The 13266-nt window shown below is 48.7% G+C and overlaps 2 protein-coding genes across 4 annotated transcripts; both read right to left on the bottom strand.

Annotated features, from left to right (window-relative positions):
• Positions 1–1190: 1190 nt before the first annotated feature.
• Positions 1191–3737, bottom strand: GINS4 (GINS complex subunit 4). The gene is made up of 7 exons (XM_009509219.2): positions 3593–3737; positions 3318–3404; positions 2893–3006; positions 2307–2404; positions 1882–1970; positions 1406–1496; positions 1191–1297 (listed from the first exon to the last, which is right to left on the bottom strand). The coding sequence occupies exons 1-7, from the start codon at positions 3731–3733 to the stop codon at positions 1201–1203; spliced, it is 717 nt and encodes a 238-aa protein (XP_009507514.2). The 5' UTR covers positions 3734–3737; the 3' UTR covers positions 1191–1200.
• A 572-nt stretch (positions 3738–4309) lies between these two features.
• Positions 4310–11668, bottom strand: GOLGA7 (golgin A7). 3 transcript variants are annotated; one of them, XM_064472576.1, is made up of 5 exons: positions 11504–11668; positions 9837–9989; positions 9385–9486; positions 8188–8251; positions 4310–5577 (listed from the first exon to the last, which is right to left on the bottom strand). In XM_064472576.1, the coding sequence occupies exons 1-4, from the start codon at positions 11651–11653 to the stop codon at positions 8204–8206; spliced, it is 453 nt and encodes a 150-aa protein (XP_064328646.1). In that variant the 5' UTR covers positions 11654–11668; the 3' UTR covers positions 4310–5577; positions 8188–8203. The 3 variants fall into 3 exon arrangements, with proteins under 3 accessions (XP_064328646.1, XP_064328647.1, XP_064328648.1); XM_064472577.1 differs by having other exon boundaries at positions 4310–5574; XM_064472578.1 differs by lacking the exon at positions 11504–11668 and adding an exon at positions 11308–11497.
• Between the last annotated feature and the right edge of the window lie 1598 nt (positions 11669–13266).

Raw genomic sequence — 13266 nt, 5'->3', positions numbered from 1 at the left:
ATATTAGAAGGGGCTGTACTGACACAGCTGTATCCACACTGAGGCACAGGATGCATAGGCAGAACAAAGCTTGCGCAGCCTGCCTTCCCCAAAAGGCAGGGCCTTTCCAAGGAACCACAAAGCTTCAAGGGAGAAAACTGAGGCAAGTAGAAACCCTGAATTCCTAAGCTCATGGTCGTCTCCCAGCTGATACTGTCAGAAAGACAAAGGGAACAAACTTGGTAAACTCTTCACCCTCCCTTCCCACTACAGGTACGGAGCCGGTGCTAAGCACCCACGCAGGACTCTATGGCTCTCCCCTGTTCACGCATGACATTCCCTTTGCTCTGAGCTGCAGTTTCCGTCCTCAACATGTTCCAAATCCCTGCTGCTCCTTCTGCGAAAACTAAGATTTGCTCTTCCAGCAAATACCTCTATGTGCGATGGTTTTTTGCTCAATGGATCATGTGACAAAGGTGGTGCAGAAATATCCCCACAGTTCACCTCAGAGCAATTGGCCACTTGCACAACATCCAGGGCTGCACAGACCCTGTGACGAGATCAAAGCTGGTGGGGGAAGGCGGAGTTTGCGTAACTGGTTGCCACACTGTTCGGTCAGTTTCCACCCCATAGCCTAATTTAAAGAACAGTGCTAAACTGGAAGAGGAACTAACACGCAGCTGCAGGTTTAAAAAGAGAGCACCTGGCTATTTACAAAGGCTGTATTCACCTTTGAGGGTAGATGTGCTCTGTCCATGTCTGCTGTCAAACCAGGCTGGGATCTGGAGAGAGAGTAGCAACACTCGTCCCTCCCTCAGAACTCCAAGGGGACTGTGGCAAGGCTCCTGCAGAGCCTTGTGAAGGGAGTGCTGTGACACAGACTGCCCTCACTCGGGAGCACTAGAGAAAGGAGTTTGGCTGTATTCCAGCCATGTCATAAGCAACTAGTCTAATGAGCTGTGGAGGCAACGAGCCCCTTTGCACCAGCAGAGGGAAAGATGTCCTACTGGTTTATTTGCATGTTTTCAAGGGTACCCCTTCCAACACTTCTGCTGCCCTGCCCAGCCACACGATGTCCAGAGGGGACATGGCTCGGGTAGCCCCACGCTGAGATCCACTGCGCCACCCCGGTGCCACCTGCCGGCCACGGGAGGGTGGGGGTGCAGCAGCTGGGCCCCCCCACACCACCACAGTCCTGGTCCTGCACTTACCGCTCGCCCCTCAGATGAGCTGCACCGCTCCCGAGGCCACCAGCGGGGCAATGGTCTTGTAGCGGATCAGATGCTGCGAGCCCTCCTCCAGGTCGATGGTGTACTCTCTGCCAGAGACAGGCGTGAAGTTAAGCTGACGCCCCCGTTTCGCTTTAATCCACACTTTTGTGAAGCCAACTTATTTATGTGCACTGCGTGGGGAAGCACCCGCCTACCTCTGCTCATCCATCTCTGGCTCAACAAGGATGTTCTCCTGACGCTCCAACACCCTCAGGAACACAAAGGAGTCCAGGTTGGGCTTTGGCACTGCAGACAAGGGATTCAGAGCACAAGCTCAGCACTCGCTCACACTCCTCTGGAGGACACCGAGCTAGCAGAGGGGTATGGGTGACAGAAAACTCATGGCCAGTAAAGGGAACACTAGATACTTCTGATCAGATGTAGTGTGCGCTGCCTCAGTGTAAGACCAGACTCCATGGCAGGAGCTAGCAGGATCCTCTGACAGCAGCACCAAGAGGCAGCGGCATCAAGCCATGCACTACACAGCAGAGCAGTGTTATGACACTGTCATCTCACCGTCTGTGCTCTACCGAGCGCCAGCTAGAGGACTAACATCTCATGCTCCCCAGAGCTTTCCCCACACCTCTGCTGCTATAATTTTCAGATTTCCCTGGAGTCTGGACATACTCACCTGATTTTAGGAGAGACACTTTCTGCAGGTTGGGCGGCATGTGTTTTAGGGCCATGTTTTTCAGGTAAGCTTCTGTGTTGGCCATGTATCTGAAACAAATCATTGGAATATTTACTGGTTTAATCAAATACGAATTTGCAGGGAAAGCATTGACTTAAACACCAGCAATTGACACCTCCCAGTTCCACAGGCATGGCCAGAGACAAATCTAATGGCTTGCTCTGGTAACAGGCTTAGAGTCACCAAGTTATTTTATTTCACCTCTTCCCTTGTCCATAAGGAAACCTCCTGGTAAAACCCGTGATTCTTATGGCAAACCTGTCTGAGGCTGACAGTCTAAGGTGGAACAGAACTGTTCAGCATAACACACGAGTGAGTTCTAAAACTTATAAAAGCGGAGGGAGACGCATCCAAAACCTACTCACTCTTTAGCAAAGGCAAACTCCTCTGGTGATAGAATGGAAGGTTCCCCTTCGGCTCGAGACTTCTCCTTCTCCAGGACATGGGGGAAAAACTTCTCTATCTGGTATCGGAACAAAATCCCAAAGACTGTAACAGACCTCTCCCAGGAGCCTAGTACCTACAATGCCCACCCCCCCCAGAGCCTTCCCCTACAAGAAGCGGTCCACTGCTGCACAGGTGTACGCAGCAGCCGCAGGCCTGCCCAAATACCTGCTCCTGAATTAACCGCAAGATAGTCACCTGGGGTCACCAAGCTGCACAACTATATGCATGGGTGGCAGTACCTGGGCAGAACACGCGAGCATTCACTTGTGCCATCCTGGGCTTAGATTAGATAAGAAAACACTCAGAATAATGCTGTAATCGTCCTTCATCACAACAGAAAAGTGTGTCCAGGGAATTAATTCTTTTGGATTGCACTTTGGAGGACACAGAGAGGGAGAGCATGCTTTAACTAAGTGCCTTGCTGAAGCAGGAGGCCCTGTATGAGTAAAAATCACTCCTGAAGTCACCCGTCTTCATCCCCTGGGCAGCATAATCAAGTATTACCTTCACAAGCCTACATCGCAAGTAGCTGCTGAGCACGTAACGGATCCTTTCAATCTCCATGCGGTGAACGCTGACCTTCAAGTCTCCTCTCTTCGCCCGTTTCAGGTTTGCCTCCTGCAAGGAGAGGCAAAGAGAAATTGAACGGCTGAAATGCCAAATACAAGAAACAGAGAGGAAGACAGGTTTTCTACATACACACCCACAAAAACAGACTGCAGCTGCTTTTGGTGACACAAAGCACGCTGCTTCCTTGTATCTCTCAGTCCCCTTTTCAAGACAAGCTCACAGAAGGTACTGAGAACAGTCTTATCTCAGGGACAGAGAGGCAGACAATCCTGGCAATCCCAAAGGGATACAAGCATGTATCTGCCAGGCCAAGCAACCAGGGCCCACCTGTACCACTCCCTTAGCCCAACAGAACCCACCATATGGTCCAGCTGCTCCACAACACACTCGATGATCTCAGGTTTGCTCTCCAGCAGCTCTGGGGCAAACTTCTCATTCAGCCAGGCCTGAAAGAAGATACACGGTAAACAGACGCGAAGAATGGGCCTGCTATACACTCCAGCCCCCGGAGAGGCCAGGAACTCAGCCCTCCCCACCTCCTCCGGCAAGCCCTGTGCCCGGCTCCCGGCCACCCCACATCTCCCCCAGGGAGCCCAGGGGCCGGCCCCCTGCCGCTCTCCCCAGCCCACAGTACCTGCTCCAGGCTGCGGATGAGCTGCGCCGGGGTGAGCACCAGCTCCTCACTACCGCCATCCGAGTCCGCCTCCGTCCCCTCAGCACCCGCCGCCGCCATCCGGCCACAGGCTCCCGCCACGAGGCGCAGCGCTCCGCGCATGCGCGGCCCCACCCACTGCGCCGGCGCCCTGGTAAGCCCCCCTCCCCCCCCAACACACTGCGCAGACGCCCGGGTGATTCCCCACACACACACACTGCGCAGGCGCCCGGGTGAGGGGGCCCCACACACACACACTGCGCAGGCGCCCGGGTGAGGGGCCCCACACACACACACACTGCGCAGGCGCCCGGGTGAGGGGCCCCACACACACACACACACTGCGCAGGCGCCCGGGTGAGGGGCTCCCCCACACACACACACTGCGCAGGCGCCCGGGTGAGGGGCTCCCCCACACACACACACTGCGCAGGCGCCCGGGTGAGGGGCTCCCCCCCACACACACCCCCCACCGGCGCCTCACCCCAGAAAATGGCGGCGGGCGGGAGCACGGCTCTGTTGGGCCGAGAGCCGAGACACAGCTGAAGAACAAAGCTGTGCTGAAGCGGACAAAACAGTCGCAGCTTAGGAACCGATCTTGGAATGATGCTAGCTCTGTTTGTTCACAACCAAGACCCTGCTACTGGAGGAGTAAAAGAATCTTCATGCAAAGCAGCGCTATCAAATATGACACAGACACAGTTTAAGAAAAAATTTACTAATCCATTAGTACTTCTGCCAGTATTGCAACAGATGTGAAAGGCAAACACCATTACAGTTTAGAAAAACAAGTTTTATACAATTATTAAACAAATCTCAAAAAAAAAAAGTGGCTGAGTAATAAGCCTGGAATTTCAGATCCAGTATTAGCACCTACAGTACCACCAACAGCCAAAACACTCGCTCTGTTCTGCGAGTCGTCTCCTTTTCTAAAGAACTGAATTCCTTCTACCATTGGACAATGATGCTCAGCACCTAAACCATGACTTCCTTGCTTTGATAAGGGAAAAGGATAGAGAAAAATATTAAGCTAGCTTGGTTTGTAGGAACTTTACTTTTGTGGGTATTGCTGAGGAATGTCGATGCATGGGGGATACTAAATAATGCACAATTCTACTTTTCAATAGTGCCAGCAGATAGAATTAAGAAACCATCTTACACAACATCTAACATTGTCAAATCAATGTTTTCCTATAAATTATATATAATAAATCCATAAAGAAACAGTTTTACACTTCACATTAATCAGAGTAGGGTAGGAATTGTTACGTTTATTGGTTCAGCATCCATTTTATTGTACTTACTGTTTTATGAACGAATATACCCCCTCTTCTGGTGAGCACTGACAGAGACAATAACAGCACAGATACAGCAGTAGAAAAAACACCAGTATTAAAGTCCAGCTATTCCTCCCCCTTCTAGCAACAACCAAAACATTAAAACAAATAAAACTTTCCCGTTCTGGTTTTCCATGAGAATCAGCACAGAAAACGTAAAATGCTCATTGTCTTGAGTCACTTCTCGCCAGGTAGAGGCACCGTGTATCCCCTCACTCCGATACTGAACCGGAGGGAAGGCCTCATTTCTGCAAAATTCCCAACTCTGACTTGTAGCCTTCCAAAGCCTGACTGATGTACAGAAGGGTTTAAGAACTAGGGAGGAACAGCACTGCACTCATGTGACTAAAACTAGACTTCGGTTGGGCTAAGCGCCCCATTTCCTTCAGAAGAGTACGTAGCTTTACCACTTCTGCTTTTTCTTGGGGAAAAAAAAAAAAGTGACCTCATTGCTTAAAAGTTTGCCACAAAATGGATGCTGACCAGCTAGGTCATCCCACGTGGAGCAGTTTGAGGAAGTTAGTCCTTGTAGTAGATGGCACTGTGGATCTGGCAGCAGAGAAAGGAATGATGCTCTAAAGTAGGAGGTAGGGGAACTTTGATACAGCAAGTCCACTGTTGAGCTATCTGCTAGAAAAGAAGTTTCATATTATTAGAAACTATTACTGAATAAAACCAACAAAACCCTATACAAACCTTTACATAGCTATATTTTGTTATCTTAGGAGGTATGTAGCAGGAGAGGTGGGGTTACCACGTGCTGTGGCGAGGGTAGCAGGAACAGAAGCCAACACTCTGGATTTCATTTGTCTAACAGGAGATGGAGACCTTTACTTCTTTGTTTCCTTCTGCATAACAGGCATAAATACTTCCAGTCTCTTTTCTGCACACATTGCCACCAACCTAGACTTACAACTACCATCCCAGGGTCTGCGGAGTACCTAAGACAAGGGAGCCAGTTCAGATCTGAGCTTTTCAAAAGCAAAACTCAGCTGAAGTTCAGCAGGTATTTTGGAAACCGAGGGATAGTAATTTTGCAGTTCTACACTGCAGGCACTTAGCCGGATCCTTTATTTTAGACTCCCTCTTTCGAGTATTCCAAGCACTCTTGACTTTTTGACTGCCACACAGTATCATGAAAAACAAGTGCCTTTCAGCAACATTTTCCAGTTAAAGCTACCAAAGCTAGAGGTTGCTGGCCAGTCTTAACTGAAAGCATCACAAGTAAAGATACCGAAGTGAGAACTGGGAACAGCATCCAGCTGAAAAACTGCAATAAAAAGGTTTTGTATGCTAGAATACACTCAAGGCCAGAGTAGTGCAAAGATTTTTCCACTTAAAACGACTGGGTAGAATAAGGTCTGAAATACAGTGGCAGATCTCAGAGTTCCTCTGAATTTACACAGATGTTGCAGAGACTGTTAGAAGTCCTGCGATATGCCACCTATTCCTAGCCAGAGTCATATCCTCTACCACTACGCAGGACAAAAAGACAGTTCACATTATGTAGAGCTCATGCAGGCTGCATTCACAAACAGATCATCCAGGAGAGTGCACAGGCTCCAAATTACTAGATTACCATGGAGGAGGTGAATACCCAATAAAGCTCCAGTTCCAGATCAGGCTTACTTAGGAACTCGTACTGCTTTCAAATCCAATTTCTACTGACGACAAATCTTTGCAATTCATCAAACTATCCAGAACTTCATGATACAAATCATTCTTCATTTTAGAAATGTCAATTGTTTGAACACTGACAGAATTAGCTTTCATGTAGTTGCTCAAAACTCACATCACCTATAAAAACATTCTGCAATAATTGCTGTGAAATGAGTCGTGACAAGTGGCTTGTGCCAAATATATGCAGATGCAGTTGATAAAACACAAACTTATTCCAACAGCAGAACACAAGTGCCATGCAATACAACAGATTCCCAAGAGCTAATAACCAGATAAAGAAGGATATCTTGAGACAGAATTGGCATCTACAAGCAATGCCAAGTTGACAAGCCAGAGTTGTTTAGAGACAGGTATGCATCAGCAAGAATTTTCACCATTTTGCTTTACCAGAACTTCTCATCATGGTTTGCTCCAGCTTGCAGTAGATTAATCTGGTTTATATGCACTGTAAATATGGGTCAATCACAAGCAGACTACCAGAAGAGAAATCCTAGAGACATGTGGCAGAGGCACATCTGAGAAAATTTAGCAATACTACCAAGCAAGTTACTTGCATTTTCCCTTTAGGCTGTATAAGATTTGACTCTTAAAATATGCCATATTCCAAGATTCAGGACAGCAGATAAGATATACTGTATTTATACAGTATCTTATCCAAAGTTTCTGAGCAGAAGGGGTTTGGAAGAATCCCACCACTTGGCATGTGAAACCAAAGTGCCACCCCAGGCAACAGCAGTTCTCTCTTCTGGGACAGAATAGCTGCCATTCAACAGTACATAGAAGTGAAACTCCTGCATACTTAGAACCAAGATGGTAAAAGGTAATTACTCACATTGATTTATTCAGGGTTCTGGGGCTAATAATATAGACTTCTAGGCAAAATACAAGGGGATCCCTGACATGCTGCGGTTACGACCTTCATTTCACAAGTGCTCGAAACATGGAAGTTTTACAATAGACCCTGGTCCACCGAAAATATTCAAAAGGAAAAGCTGTATCTTTCACAGCAGGATAAGAAGAGAAGAGCAGGTGCTAGTACAGCATCATCTATGATTTTTCTTGTGTATTTTTTTCATTCTGTTAGTCTGAAAGCTGGAAAGATTTCTGGAAAGATTATTTTGGAAAGATCCAAAATAAGCATTTAAATAGTAACCTATCTTAAAGTCCAGATTTAAGGGTTAGTCTTAAGTTTGTTTGCTCAGAACCTTATGACAGAAAAGCTTCAAGAAAATAAAAAAAAACATTTTATCTACAAAACAGGGCACAATTTTGGACATAATACAGCATAACACAGGTTTAATGCATATTTACACAATCAGGACCTGAATTTCTCTAAAGATAAATCTGGTATCAGCTGATATCTATTAACAGTCAGGGGCATAATACCAAGTATTGATATTTCTACTTCTTCAGAAAACCTAGTCCACACAAGATATATATTTGAACAGCCTTTGATTACATACAGTCGTGGGATAAATATCCTGTCTCAGTATGACAGAATCTTCCCCTTTGAGCACAGAAAGCAGGTGGAGATTGATCTGGTATAAGGTTAACATGTACCTGAGACACCACAGTTTTATCTTCCACTGGTCATACCTCTGTCTTCATAAATGGTAATTTCAATCTGCACAGAAAAGCTGTTAGGGAAACGCACTATAAAAAAGATTATGAAAACAGACAAAAGAAGTGGGAAAACATTTAAGTATTAGAACCTTCAATCTTTCTGCTTCATAGCTGCTGTTTGAAGGCTAGTTTCAGAGTTACAAAGCGACCAAGCAGTACGTGTCAGGTCAGATGCGTGGTCTGTCCAGCTCAGGACTGCTCTGACAACGAGAACATGAGATGCTGTGCATGGAGGGTTTGTGAGCCTTGTCCCCTTCTGTTGAGTTTCAGGCTAGGCTATGCACTAGACAAAAGTTAATGCTTCTGCATTCTGCTACTAAGTCACTAACCAAACTGGAAATGCTTTTCTTAAGTTGATTTTTTTTCCAGGAGGTGTATGCATAGAAAAATGGGAAAAACATACTGATAGTAATGAAGCCAAGTAGATGACAGCTATAAGCTATTTAGACAACTACACAGATAACCTGACTGCAAGGAATTATCCTTAGCATCCATTTAAGCAGCGTTCTGTGTTTCAAGTTGCTTCGGTTTCAGTATTCTCAAAAAATTATACATGCTACACATTCTACCCATAGATTTGCTATGCCAGGGCTTTACAACTACTAAGGTAATAACTACATAAAATGCCTGGTTCAAGAGTTGAAATAAAAATGTTAAAATAAGCCATGCTAGAACCAAGAGCAAGCACAGCTGCTAACAACTTATAGCGATGTCGTATGGCAAAACCTTCACCAGAACCCGAGCTGAGGGCTGCAAACGAAACAACAGCCACATCTTCTTTTCACATCATCAATTTCTATCCTACCAAGCTGGTCACTTTTTTCCATTCAGACAAACTGCATTTTTAGAGGTCACTGAAATAGAGGAAGCATCCAAAGTGTTGGAAGTACTCTGTTCATACATACTGCGTTTCAAGGAAGTCCCAAAGGACAGATTCCAATACTGCATTTTCATTGCCTTTTGATGTGACAAATCCTAACATACTAAAATCTGACCAGAGAACAGTACACAACGGAGAGTCACAAGACTAATCACATATTCTGCCGTATCACACATCAAGCACGACCAGAGAGTGCCATACTGAGATAAACAGGTAGCAATTCACAGATGATCAAAGAAACCAAAGAAGGATACAACTCTTAGTCCTCTTTCAATGGGGTCTGTCAGAAGGAGGCCCTGAGGAGCATAGATCTTCTCGTTCTGTTCCTGAATAAACTTGGCAATTTTCTTTAGAACCTGGTAAAAGAACAGCACAGAAGCCACAGATCCTTAATCAGGTTTCCCTACGTTAGAGTGAGAGCCCCAGCAATATCACAGATACAGCAGTGTTAGGAGAGCCTAGCACACAACTAGAGACAGAACTTGTGCGAGTCCTCTGAAGCACAAGCTATCATTGCTCAAACTGACTACTACAGACAAGCCTGTCTGGTGTATATGTGAAACCACTCTGCAGTAAGATCCAGAGTCTGTATGGAATTTGTGCGGCCATGGTGCAAGTCACAGAAATCCTGCCAAGAAACAGCCTTTGACTAAAGTCTATGAGAGATACCGCTTTCCAAGCAACAAAGTAAACAAAACAAGTGCACCTTTTCATAATGCGTTTCCATGCACAAGAAGATGGTATAGGCAGTCAAACAGGCGAGACACCCTTCAAGGTAAGATTGGCCCCCAAGTTTTTCAGCTTCTGCATAGAGGTTATTCAGTGTTCGGACGGTCTCTTCAAACTGCTGCCTGTCAATCTGCGAAAGAAGTCAAGTTTAGCTGACTGAAATATAGACATTTCAGAACTCACCAATATCTTCAGTTATCTGCCTTCATTTATTGCTATTTGGACTTCCACACTTTGCAGTCACTGTGTTTAAAGCCAGAGTCTGAAGGACACTTTGAGTTACAGACCTGTAGTTCTTTGTTAAGTATCTGTCAAGTGATTAGACCAAGTCTGAATTCCAACGCAACTAAACACAAACAAGTAACGTAACTAAGCCAACGTGCAGTTCGACTGAGGGGTGGAGCTTAATGCGGACACAAAGATATCTGCTAGATTCAAAAGAGCAGTTTGGGAGCAGATTGACAGAGTTAACTCAATATCAACAAAGCCTTGCTACTGCTGCTGCAGTGGTGGTCAAACAAGCTCTCAGTAAAACCATACAAACCAAAACAAACAGGGAAGAGAAGAAAAGTGCAATGTTTAAAAGAAAAGGTGTTAGCAAAGAGCGTTTGTTTTGTTATCAGCTGAAGATATTATATCCGACAGCATCAAACAAAATGAAAGTACTTGAGACGGTACTTGTGAGGCCACTGACCAGGCTAGCAGAGCTGGCTGGTCTCCACAAGAGAGGACGGCGTTAATGCAGCACGCACAACAACGCGCGCTTTATTCTCACTGACATAATGAACACATTCTATTTTGCTGCTGCAGAAGACAGCTGCCTTCCTCAGGACTGAAGAAAGCACAAAACACAAGCATTTAATAATCACCAAAGAGAAGCATTTTTAACTATTTTTCACGCAGCTTGTCACTGAAAATTCAAAGTATTTTCTTACCACAATTGATCAGAAATGCAATTAGACAACAAAAAACGCTTTTATGCAAAAAAAAAAACCAAACACCAATATCTGAAGCAGGGCATGCCTTTAAACTTTTAAATCATGCTCTCACACTGTATGTAGGGCTGTAACAGAGAGAAAATTCGAAAGTGCCAGCGTCCTTAAAGTTAAGGGAAGATACGAGACCTTCGTGTAGCGCCCTGGGGGTGCGTCGGGGGGAGAACTGCTCCCAAGAGAGGGACACGCGGGAGAATCCCCAGCTCCCCCCCCACTTCCCACACCCGAGAGGGCGGCTTCAGCAAAGGGGCGGCGGTTTGTGCCAGAGACCCCCACCTGCCCCAGGAAGGCGCAGAGAGGGCCCGCGGCCACTCGTGAGCCCACCCGGCCGCCAGCCGACCTCTGCCCGCACGCCCGTACCCCCAAGGACCGGCAGGCGGAGCTGGGAGCCCCGGCGGGACCTGGGAGCCCCGGACGGCCCGGAGAGTTCGGAGCGGGCCCGCCCCGCCTCACCCTGTTCTCCAGCTCGGCCGGGAACTTGCTCTGGAACTGGCACCGCGTCCCGCCGCTGTAGTCACGCTGGATGAACACCTTGCCCGACACGGGCGCCTGCTGCGGCCTCATCGCGCCGCCGCCGCCAGCCGCGGCTGCTACCACCGCCGCCGCCACCCACACCGCACCGCTCCGCCGGCCGCCGCCGCTCACTTACGGCTGTCGCAAAAGCGTCGGGATGACTCCGGCCCGGCAAAAGGGCGGAAGTGTCGCCTGGCGCACGCGCCGCCGCCTCACCGACCCTCAGGGAGCGGCAGTGCACAGGCGCACCGCCGCGGTGGGAAGCCGAGCGGTAGGATCTGCGCATGTCTGCGCGCCGCCTGCCTCCCATTGGCTGCTTGGCTACTCCCCCTCCCAGCGGGACCACCTGGTACGGCCCTGACGCCCCGTACGCACACGGTACGGTCCTGCCTTGCCGTTCCTCCCGCCCGGACACACAGACATGGCACTGCCCTTCCCCGAGCCGCGCCTGCGCACTGCCGCGGCTCTGCGGGGCCCAGCGGGGCGGGGGCCCAAGGCACGGGCAGGGCGGTGGGGCCGGCGCTCGGGCTGTCCGGCAACAAAAATACCGGCTCTCTCGGCCTCCGCTGCCCCGGTGTGGGTTTCACGCTCTTTTCTTAGGGCCTGGAGCCCGGGGGCGGGGGCGGCATTCCTGCCGGCTTTATTCCAAGGTGATTTTGCTGATAAACATACTTTCCAGGCCCTTTAACGTTTGACCTGGGGAGCCCCGCTTCTGCGAGCCATAAGCGAGGTCAAAGATCATTTAGTTTAAGGGAAAACCTGCAAGTAGTTCTTGCACAAACCGGGTGAGCAGCAAGGGAAACTACTGACAATCTCACGCAATTCGTGCCCTCTCTGGTTTCCCCCGAGGTGCGCTGCCGCGGGGCGCGCTTGGCGGGGGAAGGGGCCCCGCGGCGCGTCCCCGCACCCCGCAGAGGCAGCCCGCCGCCGCCCCGAGCCCGCGGGGTCCCCAGCCCTGCCGGGGGGCTCTCGGCTGCGGCACGGGGAGGCGGCTGCAGGGCGGTTTGGGGGTGATGTGCCGCCCCGCGGGGCTCCCGGTGGAGTGGCACTGCCTCCGCCCGTTTGCCTCAGTGTAACGCTCTGTGAAGCTGCTTTGACCTGCCCGGGGACTACGCGGGACAGGGCTGGACTCCTGGATCCCAGGTCTCGAGCAGCAAGACGGGGACTCTGAGCTGCACCGCTCTGCTTAGCTCTTCTCCCTTTGCATGTAGAGCGTTGCGTTGCCGAGGAGCTTCGGAGCTACAGTGATGGGCTTGAGAGGGCACTGTACGTTTTCCAGAGGCTGTGGGAGCCCAGTAGGGTGTGTTGTGGGCAACAGGACATGAGATTTGCAAAGAGGTAGCTTAGTTTGAAAATTCTTTAGGCAGTGGAAAATTCACGTGTTGCACCTAAATGGCCTATGGATCTAATGGCATTATTTAAAAACATTTTAAATGAACAAAAACACATGGCAAAGTTGAACCTCCTCAGGAGGTAGAATACTTCAGTGTAACAAGTGTCATGGCCTCCACAGAACCTCTGAAAAATTACAGCACCCTTTCAGCTAATTCAGAAGCCTGTGGAACTAGAGAATGATACAACTAATTGAAGATTTCTGAGGTCTTTAGGGCAAGCTGTGCCAACAGGATTAAAAAAAAGCAGACACTGATTAGGGGCACAACTACTGAGCCTGGGCTGCAGCACAGGCCTCAGCAGGTCTTTTCTGAGGTCACACGTGAGAGACACCAGGAGCAAACCTGTCTGCAAAAGCTGTCAGTAAGTTGTTTAGTGTACATCGGTGCTAATTAGTGAAGTACTTCACAGAAGTACTGCCAGGCCTCCTAAACCGTGTCCCCAAGTGCCACATCTACACGGTTTTTGAACACCCCCAGGGACGGCGACTCCCCCACCTCTCTGGGC

Source organism: Phalacrocorax carbo, chromosome 24 (genome assembly GCF_963921805.1).
Source record: "Phalacrocorax carbo chromosome 24, bPhaCar2.1, whole genome shotgun sequence".
Taxonomy (NCBI): Eukaryota; Metazoa; Chordata; class Aves; order Suliformes; family Phalacrocoracidae; genus Phalacrocorax; species Phalacrocorax carbo.
Note: the sequence above shows the minus strand (reverse complement) of the source record. Positions and strands in the feature narration are given on the sequence as shown.